General features: G+C 50.8%; 1 protein-coding gene across 1 annotated transcript in view; it reads left to right on the top strand.

Moving 5' to 3' along the window:
* PGPEP1 (pyroglutamyl-peptidase I) overlaps nucleotides 1–10,478 on the top strand; it is a 28,119-nt gene extending 17,641 nt beyond the window's left edge. Inside the window, exons 3-5 of the mRNA XM_040629018.1 lie at nucleotides 1,001–1,117; nucleotides 5,187–5,419; nucleotides 9,390–10,478. Of these exons, the coding sequence (XP_040484952.1) occupies nucleotides 1,001–1,117; nucleotides 5,187–5,419; nucleotides 9,390–9,582 (543 nt within the window). The 3' untranslated portion in view covers nucleotides 9,583–10,478. The remainder of the gene's footprint in view (nucleotides 1–1,000; nucleotides 1,118–5,186; nucleotides 5,420–9,389) is intronic.
* The last annotated feature ends 11,009 nt before the right edge of the window (nucleotides 10,479–21,487 follow it).

Here is a 21,487-nt window from a genome sequence, read left to right as displayed (position 1 = left end):
GAACCCCGTGACGTCCACCAGCAGTAGCATTTTCAAGTGCATGAGACTGGGGAATGACAGGAGACCATCCTGCCAATAATCATTATTCAGAGTATTAATTTTACTCTGAAAAATACTTAGTGTTTCGTGTTGAGCCAAAACCTCCATCACCAAACATCTCTCCCTGCCCCTGGCTGCTGGGGCCGGAAGGGTCACTGTTGCACCAGCAAATTTGGTCCTGGGCCTACTGTGCCTTGAGCCATCTGGGGAAGGTGACCTGGTCCTGGGCTCTACCTGCAGGGAGTTAAGAGGTGGACACTTGGTGGGCCACAATGAGAATCCAAGGAAAGAAAGCAATGATATTTCCCCTAGAAAAGGGCACATGCAGCGAGCGATCTGTAGCCCAATTTTGTGCACAATTCATGATGTTTCTAAGCCGCCTCACGCTCAAGGTGGTTAGGGGATCCCTAAGGAGTTGGGTCCATCTGTAAACATATACTGAGACCCTGCTATGTAGCAGACACCAAATCTATAAATAATTCTGAGCAGGTGTAATGAAGGGGAGAGTGTAATAACAACAGCAAAAACAATAGTAGTAATGGTAGCCGGCATTATTTGAGCACTTATGTGCCAAGAGTGGCTTGGAACTCTTCCTGTGAACTTGTTCGTTTAATTTGAATAGCGACCTTGTGAATTTAGTACTTTTTTATCCTGATTTTATGGATGAGAAAGCGGAGGCTCAGAGAGGTTACGTAACTTGCCCAAGGTCACACAGCGTTCAGACTGGGCTGCTTAGCTCCAAAGGCCGTGGCATTATGCTGCTGCCAGTGGAGATGTGGAGAGAGTCTGAGATGGGTGGGTGGGGAGGGGATGAGGGGAGAGCTTTGGGGTAGACCAGTACATGCGCCCTCCACTCTGCACCCTGAGTCAGGAGCCCTACCTGGTTTCTGAGGATGTGTTTGAGCATTCACCCTGCAGCCCTCGCCTAAAGCCACAATGCTCTGTCTCCTCTCCCTTCCAGGAGCTGGAGAAGCTCGGGCTTGGTGACAGCGTGGACCTGCACGTGTATGAGATTCCAGTCGAGTACAAGACAGTCCAGAGGCTCATCCCTGCCCTGTGGGAGAAGCACAGCCCACAGGTGAGTGGGGCGAAGGCAGGTGCTCCCTCATCAGGACCTGCAGGTGGGCACCCCATGCGTGGATGATTTGTGTGGCTTTGTTCCTGCTTCAGTCACATGGCTGATGCCATGGCCTTGTCCCCCAAAAGAGTCACACTTTCCTGGGTTAGCCGTGGGTGTGAGGCAGGAGAGCAAACATCTGGGACCTCTCAGAGCCTGGCTCTGTCCCACTGGACGGTCAGTGTCAGTCGTGACATGTTTAGTTACATGTGACAGTCAGAACACGCCTTAACTCAGCTTAAGCACAAATGTTTGTGTGCTTCAGGTAAAGCTTGATCCAGGCACTCCCCCAGCATTATTCAGCTTTGCTTTGCACTTCGCTTTTTCTTTGGCAAAGATAGATGGCAGCTGGCTGATACCCTCCCCACTCAGCCCCTCAGCCAAAAGAGAACAACTTTCCTTTTGATAATTCCCCAGAGTCCATGGCTGATTCTCACTGGCGCACTTGGGTCCCATGCCAGTCCCTGAGCCAAGCACTAGGGCTGGGGGTTGAAGGAAGAAAGAGATGCTCTGATTTGCGAGGCCTGGATCACATGCCTACTCTGGTGGTCAGGGAGAGGCATCACCTCTCTCCAAACGTCCTGGAAGTCTCCTGGGGGGACTTGGGGGTTCCACAACGGGAAAATGAGAATGGTAGGGAACTGGCTATTACCAGATATGGTGGAATGGAGGCCAGAGAAGCAGGAGCCACACTCTCCCACCAGAGAGATGAGTGGCCCCACCAAGACTGTGGGCTCAGAGAGCTCCAGGGTGTCAGGAGTGAAAGCTGCCTGGGCAGTCCCCGGGGCTGGCGTCTCTGATGGGTGAGGTACGGGTCGCCTGGGGGGGCCCCACCCAGCTTCCCACACTAGCCTGCCCTTGCGGATTTTCCAGGGCCGACACGTGGAAACTTCCTTCCTCATGAGCCCTTCTGTCGAGTCTCAAGTGGCGTTCGTCCCTTTGTAGAGGGGGACCTGGAGGCTTAGTGAGATGGGACTGCAGGCTGTGTCAGTGGGCATTTTCGTCGGCTTTGTGTGTACCCTTTGGCCTTTTTCTACAAAAAATACCCTTAAAGCATGAACACGTTTTTAAAAATTTCCACACCATAGAGAATCACCCCCAGTTCATTACCTGGCACCATGGTTATGGCTGCCGTTCACACACATATTGCCATACACGCGTGTGCACGGGCACGCGCGTGCCCACATGTGTGCTGTTGAAGCAGTCGGCGTGGACGTGGCTCCTGTGGCTGCTGTAGCAGATGCTGTACACTTAGAACAGAAGAAATGGGGGCGCCCGGGTGGCTCAGTCGTTAAGCGTCTGCCTTCAGCTCAGGTCATGATCCCAGCGTCCTGGGATTGAGCCCCTAGTGAGGCTCCCTGCTCAGCGGGGAGTCAGCTTCTCCCTCTCCAGCTCCCCCTGCTTGTGCTCCGTCTCTCGCTGTCTCTCTCTGTCAAATAAATAGATAAAATCTTACAAAAATAAAAAAATAAAAGAACAGCAGAAATGTATTCGCACATTCCTGGAGGCCAGAAATCCCAATCCGGGTGTCAGCAGCGGCACTGACTCCTTCCGGGGCAAGGGCTTTGCTTGTCTCCTCCAGCTTGGGGGGTGGGCTCCACGCCTTGCGGCCGGGTCACTCCTGTGGCTGCCTCTGTGGTCACATGGACATCTCCTCCTGTCTCTGTCTTTCCTTCATGTGTCTCTTTTAAGGACACGTGTCATTGGATTTGCCCCCCCCTCCCCCCAGATAATGCAGGAGGATCTCACCACATAATCCTTTACTTAATTTCATCTGTAAAAGACCCTTTTTCCAAATAAGTCTCAGTCACGGTTTCCAGGCAATGGGACAGGGACAGGGTTTTTTTGTTTTTTTGTTTTTTTTTAATTTATTTATTTGACAGAGAGATAGAGAGACAGCCAGCGAGAGAGGGAACACAAGCAGGGGGAGTGGGAGAGGAAGAAGCAGGCTCATAGCAGAGGAGCCTGATGTGGGGCTCGATCCCAGGACCCCGGGATCACGCCCTGAGCCGAAGGCAGACGCTTAACCGCTGTGCCAGCCAGGCGCCCCTGTTTGTTTGTTTTTGGGTATGACGGGAGTATCACCATTTAGCTCATTATTACTGCAGCTGCTGCTTTGTTTTCACATTCCCCAATATTCAGTTTATGGAATGCCAGATGTGGGACATCCAGTTAGTGAATGAACGAACTTCGTAACTCCAAAGAGTTTGATTCTCCAGCAGTGTGGCCCCCCAGACGTTAGCATGCCATTTCGTAGGACCCTTTAAATGTTCCACTAGCCACGTTTTTAAAATGTCAAAATAAATGGGTGAAATAAATTTTAATAATAGTTTCAGTGTAACCCTGTGTATCTAAAATATCATCTCCGGGCGCCTGAGTGGCTCAGTCGGGTTAAGCGTTTGCCTTCAGCTCAGGTCATGATCCCAGGGTCCCGGGATGGAGCCCCGTGTCAGGCTCCCTGGTCAGCGGGGGGTCTGCTTCTCCCTCTTACTCTGCTCCTCCCCCCAACTTGTGTGCTTGCTCTCTCTCGCGCGCGCGTTCACTCGCTCTCAAATAAATTAATAAAATCTTTAAACAAATATTATCATCTCGACATGTAATCAACCTTGGTAAAGTTATTAATGAGACATTTTGTATTCTTATTTTTGCGCCCAGCCTCCAAAATCTGGGGTGTGTTCCGCACGGACTGCGAATCTCATATTGTACCAGCCACATTTTAAGCGCTCATACAAGTGCCCCCATAGGCAACCCACCACCACCACTGCTGCCCTACAGGACAGCATGCTTCTCAGCCCATATTTTAAATGTTTACATATGTAAATGTTTGCATTTGCACTGCCCTTTCTGTGTGTAAGCACATACACAAAGAATTAATAGTTGAAATTCAACCATTTTCGGTGTGGTGCCCTGGCTTTTATAAATATTTTATCATGAGCATTTTATTAACTATGTCATTAACAATTCTCCGTTATGTTATTTTTTTCATTTTTTATTTTTTATTTTTTATTTTTAAGATTTTATTTATTTATTCGACAGAGATAGAGACAGCCAGCGAGAGAGGGAACACAAACGGGGAGTGGGAGAGGAAGAAGCAGGCTCATAGCGGAGGAGCCTGATGTGGGGCTCGATCCCATAACGCCGGGATCACGCCCTGAGCCGAAGGCAGACGCTTAACCGCTGTGCCACCCAGGCGCCCCTATTTTTTTCATTTTTTAAAAGTTAAATTCAATTAGCCAACTTATAGTACTTCATTAGTTTCATATATAGTGTTCGATAATTTCTCTCCCTCACGTGTTTTAACTGCTGGGCAATTTTTAGGAATGAATATAACTCTTTTCCTATTATTGAGCCTGCCAGCGGTTTCATGGTTGTTGTTGTTGTTTTTCTCTCATTTTTAGAAAACACACTGAAGTGACCATTGACAGATTATGACCTCTTTGATCATAGTTTCGATTCCTGGAAGTTATACCTTGTTTTTTGTCTTTTGCATTTGGAAGTATGTCTTGAAGATCCTTCCTTATAGAACTGCTTTTGAGGGGCGCCTGGGTGGCTCAGTCAGTTAAGCGTCTGCCTTCGGCTCAGGTCATGATCCCAGGGCCCCAGTCCGGCTCCTTGCTCAGTGGGGAGTCTGCTTCTCCCTCTCCCTCTGCCCCTCCCCTCTCTGTCTCAAATAAATAAATAAAATCTTAAAAAGAAACAAAAGAACTGCTTTTGGCACGATAACAGCTACGTAATAGCTCCTGATTTATTTAGCCAACGCCCTGCTAATGGCTAATGAGGTGGTTTCTGGTATTTGCTTACGATAACGCAGCTGCAATGAGCATCCTTGTACGTTGCACATCCTGGCATGTTTCCTGGGCAGACCTTTCAGTGGGGTGACTGTATGGTCTATTCCAGCAGCAAGGGGCCAGAAACGATGTGACCCCAGGCAGAGCGCGGGGGAAGGATGCCGTCCTCTCCTTGGCCCGGTGTGGGGGGGACCCGCAGTCTCCTGGCCAAACCCGGTTAAGCCCTGCCCGTCTGTCTGCAGCTCGTGGTGCATGTGGGGGTGTCAGGCATGGCGACCACGGTCACGCTGGAGAAGTGCGGGCATAACAAGGGCTACAAGGGGCTGGACAACTGCCGCTTCTGCCCCGGCTCCCAGTGCTGCGTGGAGGACGGCCCGGAAAGCATTGACTCCATCATCGACATGGACGCTGTCTGTAAGAGGGTCACTACGCTGGGCCTGGACGTGTCCGTGACCATCTCACAAGATGCTGGCAGGTAGGGAACCTGGGGGTGAGTGTGAGCGGTGGCTTTCCCCACCTACCGGCCCCGGGCTAGCGTCGGGCAAGCCAAGTGTGTTGGCTTTGGCCTCTGGGGGCTGAGCACTCACCATTCATGAGGCCCGGAGCTACGTATATGCTCGGAGCAGATCCCACTGATTCTGCTCCTAGAACTCATGATGTATGGCTCTGTCCACTTGTCCCCACCCAGACCCTGGCGTCTGCCACCTGGACGTTGCCCAGCCACCTCCCTGGTGGTCCTCCTGCCACCTTTGCCCCGGCCTTGACAGTCCTCCCCCATTAAGCCACTGGTTTCTGCGTTAGTTTTCTGTGGCTGTTTTAACGAAAACCATCAACTTGGTTGCTTAGGACAACAAAAAGTCATGCTCTCCTAGTTCTGGAGGCTAGAAGTCCAAAACCAGGTGTTGGCGACATTCGCTCCTTCTGGAGGCTCTCAGGAAGAATCTGTTCTCTGCCTCTCTCCCGGCTTCTGGGGGCTGCTGGTAACCCTTGGGGTTCCTTGGCTTATGGCTGCATCACCCAGATCTCTGCCTCCATCTCCCTGTGGCCTTCCTCCCTGCCCATGTGTGTTCCCATGGGCTCCTTACGAGGACCCCAGTCGTTAGCTTTAGGACCCACCCTAGTCCAGTATGGTTTCATCTTAAGCAATTATATCTGCAAAACCCCCATATCCAGCTAAGGTCACATTTTGAGGTTCCGGGTAAACATCAGTTTGGGGAAGAAACTCCAGCCTATTACAAGGTCTTTTATACGTTTAAGTCAGATGGTATCCTTTCCTTGCTTAATCCCTCCTGCAGCTCCCACAGCACCTAGAATAAAATCCCAACCTATCTCCACCATCCACAGGTGGTGTGTGGTCTTGTCCCTGACACCTCTCCCCCCTCATCTGCCTTCGCTCTTCCTGCCCCTACTGCATGCCAGGCCCACCAACCAGCCTCCTCTGGTTGCTTCAACACCCCATGCTCACTTGAGCCTCAGGGCCTTCGCGCATGCTGTGGCCTCTGCTCAGAACTCACCTCCCTCTGATAAGGCGTCTTTCAGGCCTTAGCTCCAACGTGTTGCCTCCTTGGGGGTTCTCTTTGGGGGGCCTCTGCAACCCCCCCCAGACCAAGTTTGTCCTCTCTGTTCTACGTCCTGTCACCACCAGTGTCGCCGTTCCTCAGCACTCTGTGCACTTCTCCAGCCCAAAGGCGGCAGGTGGCAGATTCAGTAGACTGAATGAAGTAACCGAATTCGCTGGCATTCTGTTTTTAAAACTAATTCCAGGGGCACCTGGGTGGCTCAGTCGGTTAAGCATCTGCCTTCGGTCATGGTCCCAGGGTCCTGGGATCGAGCCCCACGTCGGGCTCCCTGGTCAGTGGGGAGTCTGCTTCTCCTTCTCCCCCTGCTCATGCTCACTTTCTCTCTCTCTTGCGATCTCTCTCTCTCTGTCAAACAAATAAATAAAATCTTAAAAAAAAAACCCAAGTAATTCTAAATTGCACAGATAATTCTAGAATATCTTCTCATGTGTTCCCATCGTGAAAAATTATCTTGCCCTCTCTCCTTCTCCCTAGAGATCCCTTGGTTAAATCTGAGACTTAATTGTAAAACCTTCTACACCTTTCCATAGACAGTTAACCCTTGAACAACATGGGGGGCGAGGGTGCTGACCACCCCCCTGCGTAATTGAAAATTGTGTAACATTTGACTCCCTCCCCCCCCCATTTAACTACTAATAGCCTGCTGTTGACTGGAAACCTTACTGACGACATAAACAATTGATTAACACACATTTTGTATATTTTATGTATTATATACTATATTCTTACAAGAAAGTCAGCTAGAGAAAAGAAAATGTTATTAAGAAAATCATAAGGAGGGGAGCCTGGGTGGCTCAGTCAGTGGAGTGTGTGACTCTTGATCTCAGGGCTCTGGGTTTGAGCCCCACATTGGGCGCAGAGCTTACGTTAAAAAAAAAATCATAAGGAAATGAAAGCAGCCCACGTATCCATCAGCTGATGAATGGATAAGATGTGAGATACAGATACACACGTGTACACACACACACACACACAGGCATATGACTCAGCTATCAAAAAGAATGAAATCTTGTCATTTGCAACAGTGTGGACGGAGCTAGAGAGTATTATGCTAAGTGAAATAAGCCAGAGAAAGACAAATACCATGTGATCACACTCATGTGTGTAATTTAAGAAACAGAACAAACGAGCAAAGGAAAAAGAGAGAGAGAGAGAAACTAAGAAACAGATTATTTATTTGACAGAAAGAGAGAGAGAGCGAGCGAGCGAGAACAAGTAGGCAGAGCAGCAGGCAGAGGGAGAGGGAGAAGCAGGCTCCCTGCTGAGCAACGTGGGGCTCGATCCCAGGACCCTGAGATCATGACCTGAGCCGAAGCCAGACGCTTCACCAACTGAGCCACCCAGGCGCCCCAAGAAACAGATTCTTAACAGTAGAGAACAAACCGCGGGTTACCAGGGGGCAGTGAGTGATGGGGAAAAGGTGACGGCGATCAAGGGGGCCCTTCTCAAGCTGAGCAGCGGTGATGGAGGGACCTGTTGAATCACTGTGTCGTACACCTGAAACTAATAGAGCCCTGGAGGGGCACCTGGATGGCTCGGTCACTTAAGCATCTGCCTTCGGCTCAGGTCATGATCCCAGGGTCCTGGGATCGAGTCCCCCATCGGGCTCCCTGCTCGGCGGGGAGCCTGCTTCTGCCTCTCTCCCCTGCTTGTGCTCTTTCTCTCTCTCTCTCTCTCAAATAAATAAATAAAATCTTTTTAAAAATAATAGAACGCTGTATATGAACTGGAAGTAAAATAAACACTTGAAGAAAATCACAAGGAAGAGAACATATATTCACAGGACTGTGTTATATTTAGTGACAGCAGTCCTTGCCTAAGTGGACCCTGGCCATTCAAACCCATGTTGTTCAAGGGTCAGCCGCCTATAGGACGCTTGGTGCGCTGGTTTAGGGTTTTGTCCTACTTTGCTTTCACATGGATGGGGTGACAAGAGGTGCCCTTTCCTGAGAGTCCCCTTCCTTGGTTTCACCTGCGGGCGCACAACGCGGGTCTTGGTGAATTCTCCGGTTCCCTGTGGGTCTGCTGCTTGCCTTGCAAACGGCTGCATTGTATTCATTCCATCGCGTGGCTGTTCCCACGTATGAAGCCACTCCTCTGTCAGGGGCCAGTCATGTGGTGTCCTCGCCCCTTCGTTCTGCTGTAACAAAACACCCCCAGCCGGGCAGCTTCTAAGCAGCAGAAAATGCTTGCTCACCATTTCGGAGACCAGGACGTTCCAGATGAGGGCGCCAGCCTGGTCACGATCCGAGGAAGGCCTCCCTCCGGGCTGCAGACTGCCAACCCCTCACGGCGTCCTCACGTGGCGGGAGGAGGAAGAGAGCTCTCTGGGGTCTCCTTTCTAAGGGGTACTCACCCCGTTCGTGAGGCCTCTCGCTTCCCAAAGGCCTTGCCTCTTAACACTATCACCTTGGGAGTCAGGGCTTCAGCATTGAATTTGAGGAGGGACATGCAGGCCCTAGCCGGCTGCTTCTCATTCTACTTTTATACTTAACGAACCCCTTCTTCATCTTTCTTGTGCCCTCACGCAGAGGGCTTCTGAAGGTCGATTCTCAAAACGGGCAAGCACATGGCATCGAGTCTAGGTGTTTGTAACATTACTAGCCCTGCGGCCGTTGGCATTCCCGCGAGCCGCGCCTCACTGCCTCCTTCCTCACATACACACCAGCACTTGGAGTTACCAGGTTTTCTCGTTTTTGTCAACGTGGCGGGGGGTGCGGGGAGAAGCAGTGTTCCATCTTGTCGATTGCTGGTGGGGTTGGGGGTCTTACAGCAGATCTGGATGGAGGCTGTCCCGTTAGGCTGGGTATTGACGCTCTGACCCCGTTTTGGTCTCCCTCCTGTCCCCGACACCCTGAAACTTAGGTACCTCTGTGACTTCACCTATTACACTTCGCTGTACCAGAGTCACGGCCGCTCAGCCTTTGTTCACGTGCCTCCACTGGGCAAGCCCTACAACGCAGACCAGCTGGGCAGGGCGCTGCGGGCCATCATCGAGGAAATGCTGGACGTCCTGGAGCAGTCAGAAGGCAAAATCAACTGTCGCCACAAACACTGAGGGCCTCTCGGGCCTCCCAAGACCTCGTCCCACTAGGGACCCCGGGAGGGATGTCCGCCCTCCGGGGGCCTGGCCGAGAAGGATAAGCCTGTCAGCTGGGGATCTGATTTGAATCAATATTCCGACTTACACACTTCCTCTCCCTTCTTCTCCGCAAAAGGGCTGGTCGCTTTGAAGGAGGTGGCTGAAGATTTTTTTCTCTATTTCCCTTTGCCTCTGGGGATACAGCCACAATGGCTGGGAAGCTGGTAGGTCCCAATCTCCACAGGGAATCCTGGTCTAGTGGATCTCTGCTCTTGATCCCACAGCTGGGGCCACCTGCTCACCTGCTTTTCTAAGTCTCTGGTGAAGGGATTCCATCCAGGACTGGTTTTTCCCAAACTTAAAAACTCCTTGAAAAGTCTTTGCCCTGATCCGTGTCCCAAGAGCCAGGACAACCCCACAAAGGGCTGCCTTGGGATGTGACGGGGGCTTTTTTCCCCCCTCTCTTTCTTATTCTCTTTTTTAAAAACAATAGTGCTAGTTTGGGCACAGAGGAATTTATATTCCCTTTGGTTAAAATGCGGGCTTTTGCTGACAACAAAGTGTCTTTTCTTTTTCCTGGGATGTAGCCCCTTCTGCCTCTTCCTCTGAAAACTAGACCCGCATCTTTGTGTCGGAGCTGACATCAAGTTCCCTTTCCTCAGGGCGGGCAGGCCCTTGGCCAGGCCATGGTGGGGTGGGAGCCGCTGCCCCAGGTGGTTAAAAAGGTGGGCTGACCCTTTCGGCGCCAGAGCTGTGAGCGGTACCCATGGGGACTCTGGAGCAGGGGTGGGAAAACAGCCCTTGTCATTTCGACTTGCACATGACTTTTTTTTTTTTTTGATATGTAAAAATCTGTAGCAGCTGCAAACCCACCCCACATCTGGCCTGGATTTTTGCAGTCTTGGTGCTGGGGACCAGCTCCTTGTTCTCCTTAAGTGGGGCGGGGGTGCCCAGAATTGGGCCCGGGGGCTGGAGTTTGCTGATCTCCATGTGTGCTGGTGTGTTTGACCAGGAGGGTGGTACAGCAGCCAACAGGGCTTTTGTGTAGATGATTCTGGAGACGGGCCCAGGACTCAGGAGTAAATTTTGATCTCACTCCCTGGCAACTTTGAACTTAGCAGCCAGGGGTGAGAGTAACGTCCCCGGGAGGCCAGTGAATTCAGCTGGACCTTCATACCCATCAGAGGAAACGAATGACAGCAGCAACCGTGAAGCCAACTGAGGAAAACCCGCATTTCGGAAGTGTTCTCCTATCTGGGGGAGAAGACAGGGGTTTTATCATTTCCCTAAGCGCGAGGTGTGCTGGAGTCTGATGCCCGGTTGGATCATGGCGGTGTGACCCAGCATGCAGTTCTCTCTAAAACAGATGAGATTTCTGTTTTGTTTCGTTTTCTTTTCTTTTTTTTCAGCGGAGGAGCCTGATGTGGGGCTCGATCCCATAACGCCGGGATCACGCCCTGAGCTGAAGGCAGACGCTTAACCGCTGTGCCACCCAGGCGCCCCTTGTTTCGTTTTCTTGAACATTTGCCTTCTTTGCCTCTTGTTCTGATGACCAGGGAGTTCCTGCCTCTGCTGAGCTGCTGTGTTGCTTGGGAACCAGGTTGATGGGTTTCTGAGTTAAATGCGTTTTCTGGGTCCTGGGTTTTCTCTGGAGGGCAAAGTGGCTCCAGGGGCGTGACGGGGCGGGCACTTGGCAGTGGGCGTGGCCTGTGGCTGGCAGGTTGAACTGATTGGGGGCTGTGCTCCTCTCCCCTTGCCAGCCTGCCTCCCGCTCCTCTCATGTCCCCAGGCCGAGATTGTTGTTTCCTGAGAAATCTGCCATGTGGGATTCCGTGAGCAGAAATCGTGGCTCTTCTGAATGTCGGGAGCTCAAGGCTCGGGGGTCCCCCGGAGGTCTTATTCAGAGCATCAGGCTTCATCTAGCTCTGTTCCCCAAAGGTCTGATCTGCAGGGATGTGAGGAGGAAATGAATCCACGCAAGATGGGGAGGGAAAAGGGGGGAACCTGGAGATAAGCCAGGTCTGCACTTAGCTGGGTACCCACTGGAACCCGGACGCGCCATCCCCAGACTCCACATTTTCATCTTTGTCTTCATCTTGCCTCTCTGTTTAAAGCACCGTGTGATTCAGAAGTTTGGAGGTGTAATTTATTGTCTGATCATTGCCGAGTGTGTGTATATCATTTTTGTGTTCCTGCAGTGGTTTTAGATTTCTTATCAAGTCAAGCCGGAATCCTATCCTCGTCCACGACGCAGAGCATTTCGCTCGTTTTTATTTAATCAGACGGCCATTAAACATTCACCCACTTCCCGCCAGCTTTTTTTACTTTTATTTATTTATTTTTTTACTGTTTTTCTTTTGGGCAAACTCATCTGTTCTCTCCGTGGAGTGTCTGTCTGCGTTTGTTGGCTCTCGGACTGAAATGTCCTCCTGTAAGAAGGGAGAACCAGGGCCCATTCTTGCTCCCTTGTCATTTGCAGAATCTCAGGTGGAGGGGGGCACACAGAACGGGGCCGGGGGATGGGTCTGTGAAGTGGGTGTAGCCTGGCAGGGTGTGGAGGGGAGAGGCACTAACGGGTGGGTGGGCAGGTGGTCATGGTAGAAGGATGGGCAGAGGGATGTGGTGCGAAGGCTGCTGGGGGAATCTTGTAAGAAAGCAGAGTGGGGGCCTCTCCTGGAGTGCCGGGGTGGGGGAGAGGGGCAGCAACAGTCATCTGGGTGTCTGGTGATGGCCTCTCCTTTATGGTGCTGGAGTCCCTGCACCTGATACCTTTCTTCTTCTCCCAGCCCCTTCGGCTCCCCCTTGCTCACCGAAAAGAAGGCCAGTGGCGTGGACGTGAGGTTGTGGCTTGAAAAAGAAGGAGGAAGGAGTGGTTAGTAAGAAGGAAAGAAAGGTGGGAAAAAGCAGGAATTTGAGTTGGTGGACTGGGTTTGTGCCACCTGGTCCAATCAAGGAACAGCCAAGGTCCCTTGGCCACGGGGAGAGACAGGGACAGGTGAGGGACAGAAATCATGGCTTCCCAAGCAGCGCCAGACCTTTGCGGAAATGTCAGATGGCAGTCGTTTCGGCTGCCTTCACTTTGCTGGCACTGTGACTTGTAGAACAGAGAGGGCCTGCTCAGGGCAATGGCTGGAAAAGAAGATTCAGGATGCCTTTTTGTTTTCTTAGAAGTTTCTGCCAGGAAACCAGGCCAGCTGGTGTGTGTGTCTACCCACGTGCCTGTGTGCCCCGGGGGGGGGGCGGGGGGCAACTGGGCCAGGGAGGGGAGCCACTCCTGGAAATCCGCCCTCCTCGCCGTCCTCTTTTCTCCTGCCACTGTCTAGACTGTTGACCTTTGACCTCTCCACCCCTTGGCGTGTTTAAACCCAAAAGTCCCCTTTGGGGATAGCGGGACAAAGCCCCATTCTTCTCTGTGGCCCCAGCCCCCACCCTGTCAGCGCAGGAGCCTGCAGCCAGTGTGGGGCGCTGGTGGTCACGCGGGCAGAGGCCACTGCATTCCCGGGTGGCTCCCCGTGGACACGAATCCCACTGTATGCACCGGACTCTCTTGGGGAGCCGAAGAGGGCTTTTGTTTTTATATCCCAGATTACATTTCCCTTCCCCAGGCACAAGTGCCTCATAACGGCCTGGGGCTGCTGACCAGCAGGGAGAACATCTCTCTTTTTGCTGTGGGGAAGCACGTTCCAGCCCTGAGCTGCTCTTCTCGCCAAATCCATTGCTCCCCCGCCCCCTCCTCACCAGGCGTTGCTTTCAGCTGCCCGGAGACCCACAGAAGTGCCTGCCTCTCCAATAAGCATGGGGCACAGAGCAAGGGGGGATGGGCAAGAGAGAAGCAAACCCCAGGCTCTGGGAAGTGGCCCTGGCTCCCCAGGGCCCAGCCCAGGGTCACCCGAGCCATTTGCAGAGCTGGGGTCTGGGGTGAATGGCTTCTGGGGCCCATACACTTTGTCTCTAGGAGATCCCAGAGAAAGCCAGTTGGGAATTGGATACTGTCTGCTCCCAAGGCCTGTGGCATCCCCGGGTACCAAGGAAGCCACATCTGAATCTTGGGAAGCAGAGTTGGCTTTCTGCCCACCCTGGGGGTCCCTGGCGTGTTTCTGGGGCTCCCTCAACATCTCAGGTTTCTAGCTCATCCTAAATCTCTCTTTAGGAAAAAAAACCTTTCCTACTTAAGGTAACTGTGTGTTCTGTCCCCCAAGGTGGGCCTGTCCCCTGCACCTCGGGGTGGCCTCTCCCTGACCCCCAGAGTTCCTGTGAGTGCCTTGTCTGAAACCTTCCTGTCTGGGAGCCCAGGCTGGGGAAGGGTCTGTCGTGACTTTGCTGGGGCCTGGGCTCCGGAAGATCCCGAACTTGACACCCCAGAAAGCAAATAAAACAGTTGAACTATGTGATTTCTTGTGTGTCTTTGTGAGAGGTTAGTGTTTACTGCGGTCACCCTCAGCCTGAGGGCCTGCGTGGGCAGAGGGGGGCCCTCGTTCACTGCGATTTCTGTCCCTGGTGTGTGACCTGGTGCTCAGTCTGGGACAGCGGCTGTCGTGAGTGCGCCAAGGGAAGAATGGTAAGATTTCTGTACTGAACGATGAGAGGATTTCTGTAGGGAACAGTCTCCCTTCTTCACAACCCAGTGCACTCGTTCTGATCCACAGAGACTGAGTAACTTGCCTGTGTTCACACAGCAAGGGGGTGTGGCGCTGGGATTTGAATCACAAACGTTTAGACCCCCAGCTTGTGCCACGTTCCCACTCACAACCCTGTGGTTGGGGGGGTGGGTTGCCATTAGCACCTTCTACAGACTGGGAAACTGAGGCTCTGCCAGGCGAAGCCTCTTGTCCCTCGTGTCGTGGCCAGGGAGCGGAGGGGCAGGAAAGCTGGCTCCAGGCCGGCTTCTCTGGAGCTAAGTGGTTTGAACCAGAAACAGGATTTGGTCCGTCCCCTACGTATGTCCTCAGAAGAAATGAAGACATTTTAAGGGTCAGTGGCTTTCAAAGAATAGATCTTTGAAACCAAAAGGACTTGTCTTGGAGAACGTGGCTCCCAGGGGAGGGGGAACCTCCTCCAAGCCCCTGAGGACACAGGGTCTTTGCACCCTCAGAGGAAGTGCCCTTTGCACCCAGCACAGCTCCAGGCGTGTAATTGGTGTGTAATAAACTACGGGAGGACTGAGGAAAGGGGCGAGAGCTCTGTGTTCCACCCTGGGGCCAGCAGGGGGCGCAGAGAGGCGCTGGAGCCTCCCGGGAGCAGAAGACAACGCCCCAGAAGGCCAGCTTCCTTCTCCAGCCCTCCCGCCCATGTGGCTTGTTCCTTGCCTTAGCCCGTGGCTGCCTCCGGTCACTTACGAAGTGCCTATTGTGCATTGGTTCCTGGGGCTGGGGACACACCAAGGATCCAGCAGTTTCCGGGCTGGGAGTACAGTGAAGGGGACCCCATTAATAATGGGGGACACACAGGCAGCTGAAAAGTCCAAGGCAGATGGGGGTTGGTTCATGGGAGGGTAAGGCTTGGAGAGGCCGCGCTTGGCCCCATTCAACAGTTTCCCTCAGCTCTCGCCTGGACGGTCTCAGTTACGTGAAGATGAGGGTGTTGGACACCAGTCTCCTAGTTCTAGTCCACCCCATTCTGGGGATCTAATGGGGGCCCCTCCCCTCCTCTCATACCCTCCATGGCTACCTTTCGCTTACAGGAGAAAGCCAAACTCCTCTTGTGGGCATTTGAACCTCCGTTCTCTTGGTACCACTGACCCCAAGCTTATCTCCTCTGCCGGGAAGCCCCCCTGCCCCCATTTACACCCGGAGAACTCCTATGCATACCTCAAAACCCAACGTCAACTTGAAACACGTTGAGTGTGACAGTCCTGGGTAGGGGTGAGGGGGGTAAAGTACTGAACCGGAAATCCTAAAGTCCTTTCCCCACACCCTTTCACTTTCCTACCCCCTTTCTGCACTGGCAACTTGCCACGAGGCATTCAGCAGTTTCTACAAGGAGTGTGTCGGACCTGCCCGGACATATCCAGGTCCCCCGGAAAGGGGGAGGGGCAGGCTCCGGTGGCATGTCCCCACCGCCCTTTGTGGTACTGATGGGGGGAGGTGGGGAGGCCAAGACAGAAAGAGACTATGAGAGACTGAAAAGCGGAAATGCAGAGAGAGCAAGGGAGAGATTCAAAAAGGGGCAGAGAGAAAATGTGAAAACTCCCTAGATATTTTCTCTTCCAAAGTCCCGTGTTTCGAGTGAGGACAGTGAGAGGCAGAGAGGACCCTTGCCAGCCAAGGTGAGACAGGGTGCCCTGCTGCCTCCGTTTCCCCCGTGATAAGGAGCTGACACCCACCCCCACCTGGCAGGGTTGTGCGTCCCTGCCCCGCCACGGCCTGGCACAAGCAGGTGCTTCATAGTAAGCGCACTGCAGCTAGCCGAGCCATGGCAGGGGCGCTGGAGCCTTGGGGGGGAGGGGGGAAGCGCAGGCTCTGGGGGGGGGGGTTACCCCCGCCAAACATTCCGGTCAGCGAACACGTGGAGTCCCGAAGCCTGCTGCCTCAGCTGACCCACTTCCTGCCCGCTCATTCTGTCCATAGCCCCCCTCGGCCAGGAACCCACACAGCCGGTCCCAGGGCCTGACCAACCACTTCCGCCCCAGGCGGCTTGGCCTCGGCTGACTCACACTCAGCTGTCCGCACCCCTCCCCCACGGAGTGTTAATGGGGGGCAAGGGGAGGGGCTGGCCGAGGCCCAAACCCGCAGTGCGGAGAGGTCAGCCTGGAAGCAACACAGAGGAGAGCCACACACCAGCCTTAACCGCCTGGCACATGAAAACCCACCCTTGACGAGGAAAAAAAGGAATTGGAGGGTTTGGGTTACGTTAAACTCGATCACAGTGTCCTACTTTTTGACACCCCCCAAAAATCCATAAAGTAATTGAACAGCCAGGGACTGAGAGAAGATGTCTGCCATCCATTTAACTGATCAAGGAATAGCTTCCAGAACATACGAAGACACGCTAGGTGGAATAAAAAAAACCCCACCAGATTATTAAGATGGGTGGAGGACGTTGTTTCATGGGGTGGCCATGACAGTTACCACAAACTGGTGGTTTAAAGCAGCAGAAACGTGTTCTCGCACAGTCTGAAGGCCAGAAGTCCCAGGTGGAAGCGTCGGCAGGGCTGGAGGCTGTGAGGGAGAATTGGTCTCAGGCCCCCTCTTCTGGCTTCTGCTGGCTGCCGGCACTCCTTGGTGGATCCGTCACTCACATCTCTGCCTCCGTATTCACATGACCTTCTTAGAAGGACACCAGTCACTGAAATGAGGGCCCGCCCTCCCCCAGGGTGACCTCATTTTAATGTGAATAATTATATCTCAAAGACCCTAAAAGTCACAATCTGAGGTTCCAGGTGGATGTGAATTTGGGTACACAATGGTCCGTGAAGTACAGGCAGGAACAGGTGATTCAGGGAAGGTGAATCAGGAGACCCAAACTAGAAGCTCAACCTAGTTTTTAGGGAACAAAAATCACCCTGAGACCTCTCCTCACCCCTAGCGAGGCTCCCAGACAGGGCCTAGAGACAATGGGCGGTGGTCGCTGCGAGTACACTGGTGGTGACGGGCGAGGGAATCCATCTGACCACGTTCAAGAGTAATCTGGCCGTGCCAGTGCTGTTGAGGGTGGCCGGACCCTCTGACCTGGCCCTTCTGCTGCTTGCTGTGAATCCCGGAAAAACCCAACGTGCGTGTCGTCCCAGCGGCCTGGCTTACGATAACGAGGAGTTGGATGTCAGAAAAACACTAGGGTGTACTTATTCCGTGGAATACTATATGGCACAGAAAAAGGATGAGCCAGGCTTCCAGGCAAAAACCTCCAAACCGAACATGGAGTGAAAATAAGCAGGTTGCAAAAGGGAACAAACAGTGTGATACCAATGTTATAAAGGTGTTTTTTTATTTGCATTTTTGTATTGTGGTAAAATATATAGAACGCAAAATGTGCTGTTTTAGCTGTTTCTAAGTGTACCGTTGGGTGGTGTTAAGTACATTTACAAGGCTGACTATGCATAATACCTGACCTCTGATTAGTTCCAAAACTTTTCCATCACCCCCAGATGGAAACTGTTTAACCATTAAGCAAGAATGCCTCATTCCTGTCCCTCCTCCGCCAGCCCCTGGTAACCTCTAATCTACCTTCTGTCTCTATGAATTTGCATATTCTAGATATTTCGTATTAGTGTAACTATAAAATGCTTGCCTGTCTCTGTCTAACTTACTCCACTCAGCATGTTTTTAAAGTTCATCCAAGTTAGGGGTGCCTGGGTGGCTCCGTCAGTGAAGTGTCTGCCTTCCGCTCAGGTCATGATCCCAGGGTCCTGGGATCGAGCCCCAAGTCAGGCTCCGTGCTCAGCGGGGAGCCTGCTTTTCCCTCTCCCTCTGCTGCTCCCCTGCTTGTGTGCTCTCTGTCTCTCTCTCAAATAAATAAAATCTTAAAAAATATAAAGCTCATCCAAGTTGTGTCATGGATCAGAACTTTATTCTTTTTTATGGTCCAGTAATATCCCATGACCTAGATATACCACATTTGTTTATCCATTCAGCCTGTGATGGACACTTCAGTGGTTTCCACCTTTTCCACTGTCGTGAATAGTGCTACACTGAACATTGGTCCGTGTACATGCTCAGTTGCAGTCCCTGCTTTCAGTTCTTTCGGATATATACCCAGAAGTAGAATTGCTCGATCATATGGGCATTCTATGTTTATCGTTTTGAAGAACCGCCAAACCACGCACCAGCTGCACCGTTTCACATTCCTACCAGTGGTATAAGAAGGTTCCAATTTCTCAACATCAACACATTATTTTTGATAATAACCACGTTACTGAGGGCAAAGTGGTATCTCGTGTGGTTTTCATTTGCATTTCCCTAATGACCAATGTTGTTCAGTGTCTTGTTACGTGTTAATTGTCCATTTATGTATATTTCTTGGAGAAATATGTATTCAAGTCCTTTGCCCATTTTTAAATTGGGTTGTTTGTCTTTTTGTTGTTGAGTTGTAGGAGTTCTTCGTATATTCTGGATATTAAACCTTCACGAGATATGTGATTTGCAAATATGTTCTAGCGCTCTCTTGGATTCCTTAGGATTTTCTATAAATAGGGTCATGTCATCTGTGAATAGAAGTAATTTTACCTCTTCCTTTCAAATTTAGATGCCTTTTTTTCTAAAGATTTTATTTACTTATTTGAGAGAGAGAGAGAGAGCACAGGCAGGGAGAGCAGCAAGCAGAGGGAGAGGGAGAAGCAGGCTCCCTGAGGAGCAGAGAGCCCAACACAGGACTTGATCCCAGGACTCTGGGATCGTGACCAGAGCGGAAGGCAAACACTTAACTGACAGAGCCACCCGGGAGCCCCTAGATGCCTTTTATTTATTTTTCTTGTCTAATTGCTTTGGTTAGAACTTCCAGTGTGATGTTGAGTGGCAATGGTGAAGGTAGACATTCTTGTCTCGTTCCTTATCTTAGGGGGAAAGCTTTCAGCCTCTCACCATTGAGTATGAAGTTAGCTGTGGGTTTTTCATAAATGTCCTTTATGATGTGCGAGAAGGTCTTTCTATCCCTAGTTTTTAGAGAGTTTTTATTATAAAAGGATATTGGATTTTGCCAAAGGTCTTTAATGCAAAAATTTAGATGATTTTTTTTCTGTTTGTTTCATTAATATGAGTATTGCATTGATTGATTTTCTTATGTTGAACCATCCTTGCATTCCTGAGATAAATCCTACTTGGTTATGGTGTGTAATCCTTTTGATACACTTTTGGATTTAGTTTGCCCCCTTTTGGTTTAGCAACATAATTATATATGTCAGTTTAGGTAATTTACGTGTTTCTAGGAATTTGTCCATTTCATATATATATATATATGTAGCAATATAATTTTGCAACTATATTCTTAAGGTATATTGATCTGTGTTTAAGGAAAAACCTCAGTGCTCATTACGTGTTTTTCCTTCACTCTTACCCAACTACCACACTCACAACCCTTCTGCAACACCACAACAAGCAATTCTCTGCAATACCAGTTGGGTATCTGACAACTTAACTCCGTTCTGACACTATATACCTGGAGATAGTGTCAGATCCTTCAGGTTAAGCGTTCGGTCCTACAAGACTGCCCACCACTTCAGATGCCCAGAGCACGTCCAGGTTGTAAACTGTGGTCCTGATGGACTGGCTATAAATCAGAGGTTTCCATGACCCCTTCTTCAGATTCCACTGATTTCCTAGAGTGGCCCACAGAACTCAGGACAATAGTTCACTTACTGTTTACCTGTGTCTTGTGAAAGGATATGATAAGGGTAGAGATGAACATCCAGATGGAAGAGATCTGTAGGGCAAGGAATGTGGGAAGAGGCATAGAGCTTCCAACCTCTGGGTGCACCACTCTCGCAGCACCTCCGCATGTTCCCTGACCCGGAAGCTCTCTGAACCCCGTACTTTTGGGACTTTTATGGAGCCTTCATCATGTAGGCATAATAAATCATTAACTCCATTTACAGCCCCTCTCCCCTCTCTGAAGAATGGAGGTGTGGCTGAAAATTCCAAACTTCTAATCATGGCTTGGCCTTTCCGGTGACCAGCCCCCTTCCAGGAGCCCACCCAGAGTTGCCTCATTACAACAAAAGACACTCCTATCAGGAAGTTCCAAGGGTTTTAGGAGCCCTGTGCCAGGAAATGGGGTCAAAGACCAAACAGTATAACAAAAGATGCTCCTGGTGCTTTTATCACTTAGGAAATTACAAAGGCTTCGGGAATTCTATGCCAGAAACCAGGGGCAGAGACCTATATATATATATTTTTTTCTCTCTTTTCCCATAGGCTGTAATTTTCATTTTTTAAAAAAGATTTTATTTATGTATTTGATAGGGAGAGAGAGCACAAGCAGGGGGGTGGCAGGCAGAGGGAGAGGGGAAAGTAGGCTCCAGGGAGCCCGATGCAGGGCTCGATCCCAGGACCCTGGGATCACGACCAGAGCCGAAGGCAGATGCTCAACCGACTAAGCCACCCAGGTGCCCCTGTAATTTTAATTTCTTCTATTTGTCTGTCTTTATTGTCAGGTAATGGTGGCTTCATTATATGTGTTGCCTCCTCTTCTATTTCTTGGGAGAGTTAGAAAGAATTAGTATTATGGTTGAGTCTTGAACAAGATGGATATGAGCTGCATGGGTCTGTACATAGATTTTTTCAATAGATATGGTACAAGACTATAAATGTATCTCCTCCTTCTTATGATTCTCTTACCAACATTTTCTTTTCTCTAGCTGACTGTATTATAAGACTATAGTATATAATACATATAACATACAAAATATGTGTTAATCAACTGCTTATGTTATAGGTAAGGCTTCCGGTCGACAGTGGGCTACTAGTGAGTGGCTCAGTCAGTTAAGCATCTGCCTTCGGCTCAGGTCATGAACCCAGGGTCCTGGGATCGAGTTCTGCATCGGGCTCCCTGCTCAGTGGGGAGTCTGCTTCTCCCTCTGCCTGCTGCTCCCCCTGCTTGTGCTCTCTCTCTCTGACAAATAAATAAATAAATAAATAAATAAACAAACAAACAAATAAATAAATAAAATCTTTAAAAAAACAAACAAAAAAGTGGGCTACTAGTAGTTAAATTTGTGGGGACTCAAAAGCTATATGCTAGGGGCACCTGGGTGGCTCAGTTGGTTAAGCTCTGCCTTCAGCTCAGGTCATGATCCTGGGGTCCTGGGACCAAGCCCCATGTCAGGCTTCCTGCTCAGCAGGGAGCCTGCTTCTCCCTCTCCCTCTGCAGCTCTCCATGCTTGTGTGTTCTCTAGCTCTTTTTCTCTCTCTGTCAAATAAATAAATAAAATATATTTTTTTAAAGTTATATG

This window comes from Ursus maritimus, unplaced genomic scaffold (assembly GCF_017311325.1).
Source record: "Ursus maritimus isolate PB19 unplaced genomic scaffold, ASM1731132v1 scaffold_14, whole genome shotgun sequence".
Classification (NCBI taxonomy): domain Eukaryota; kingdom Metazoa; phylum Chordata; class Mammalia; order Carnivora; family Ursidae; genus Ursus; species Ursus maritimus.
Note: the sequence above shows the minus strand (reverse complement) of the source record. Positions and strands in the feature narration are given on the sequence as shown.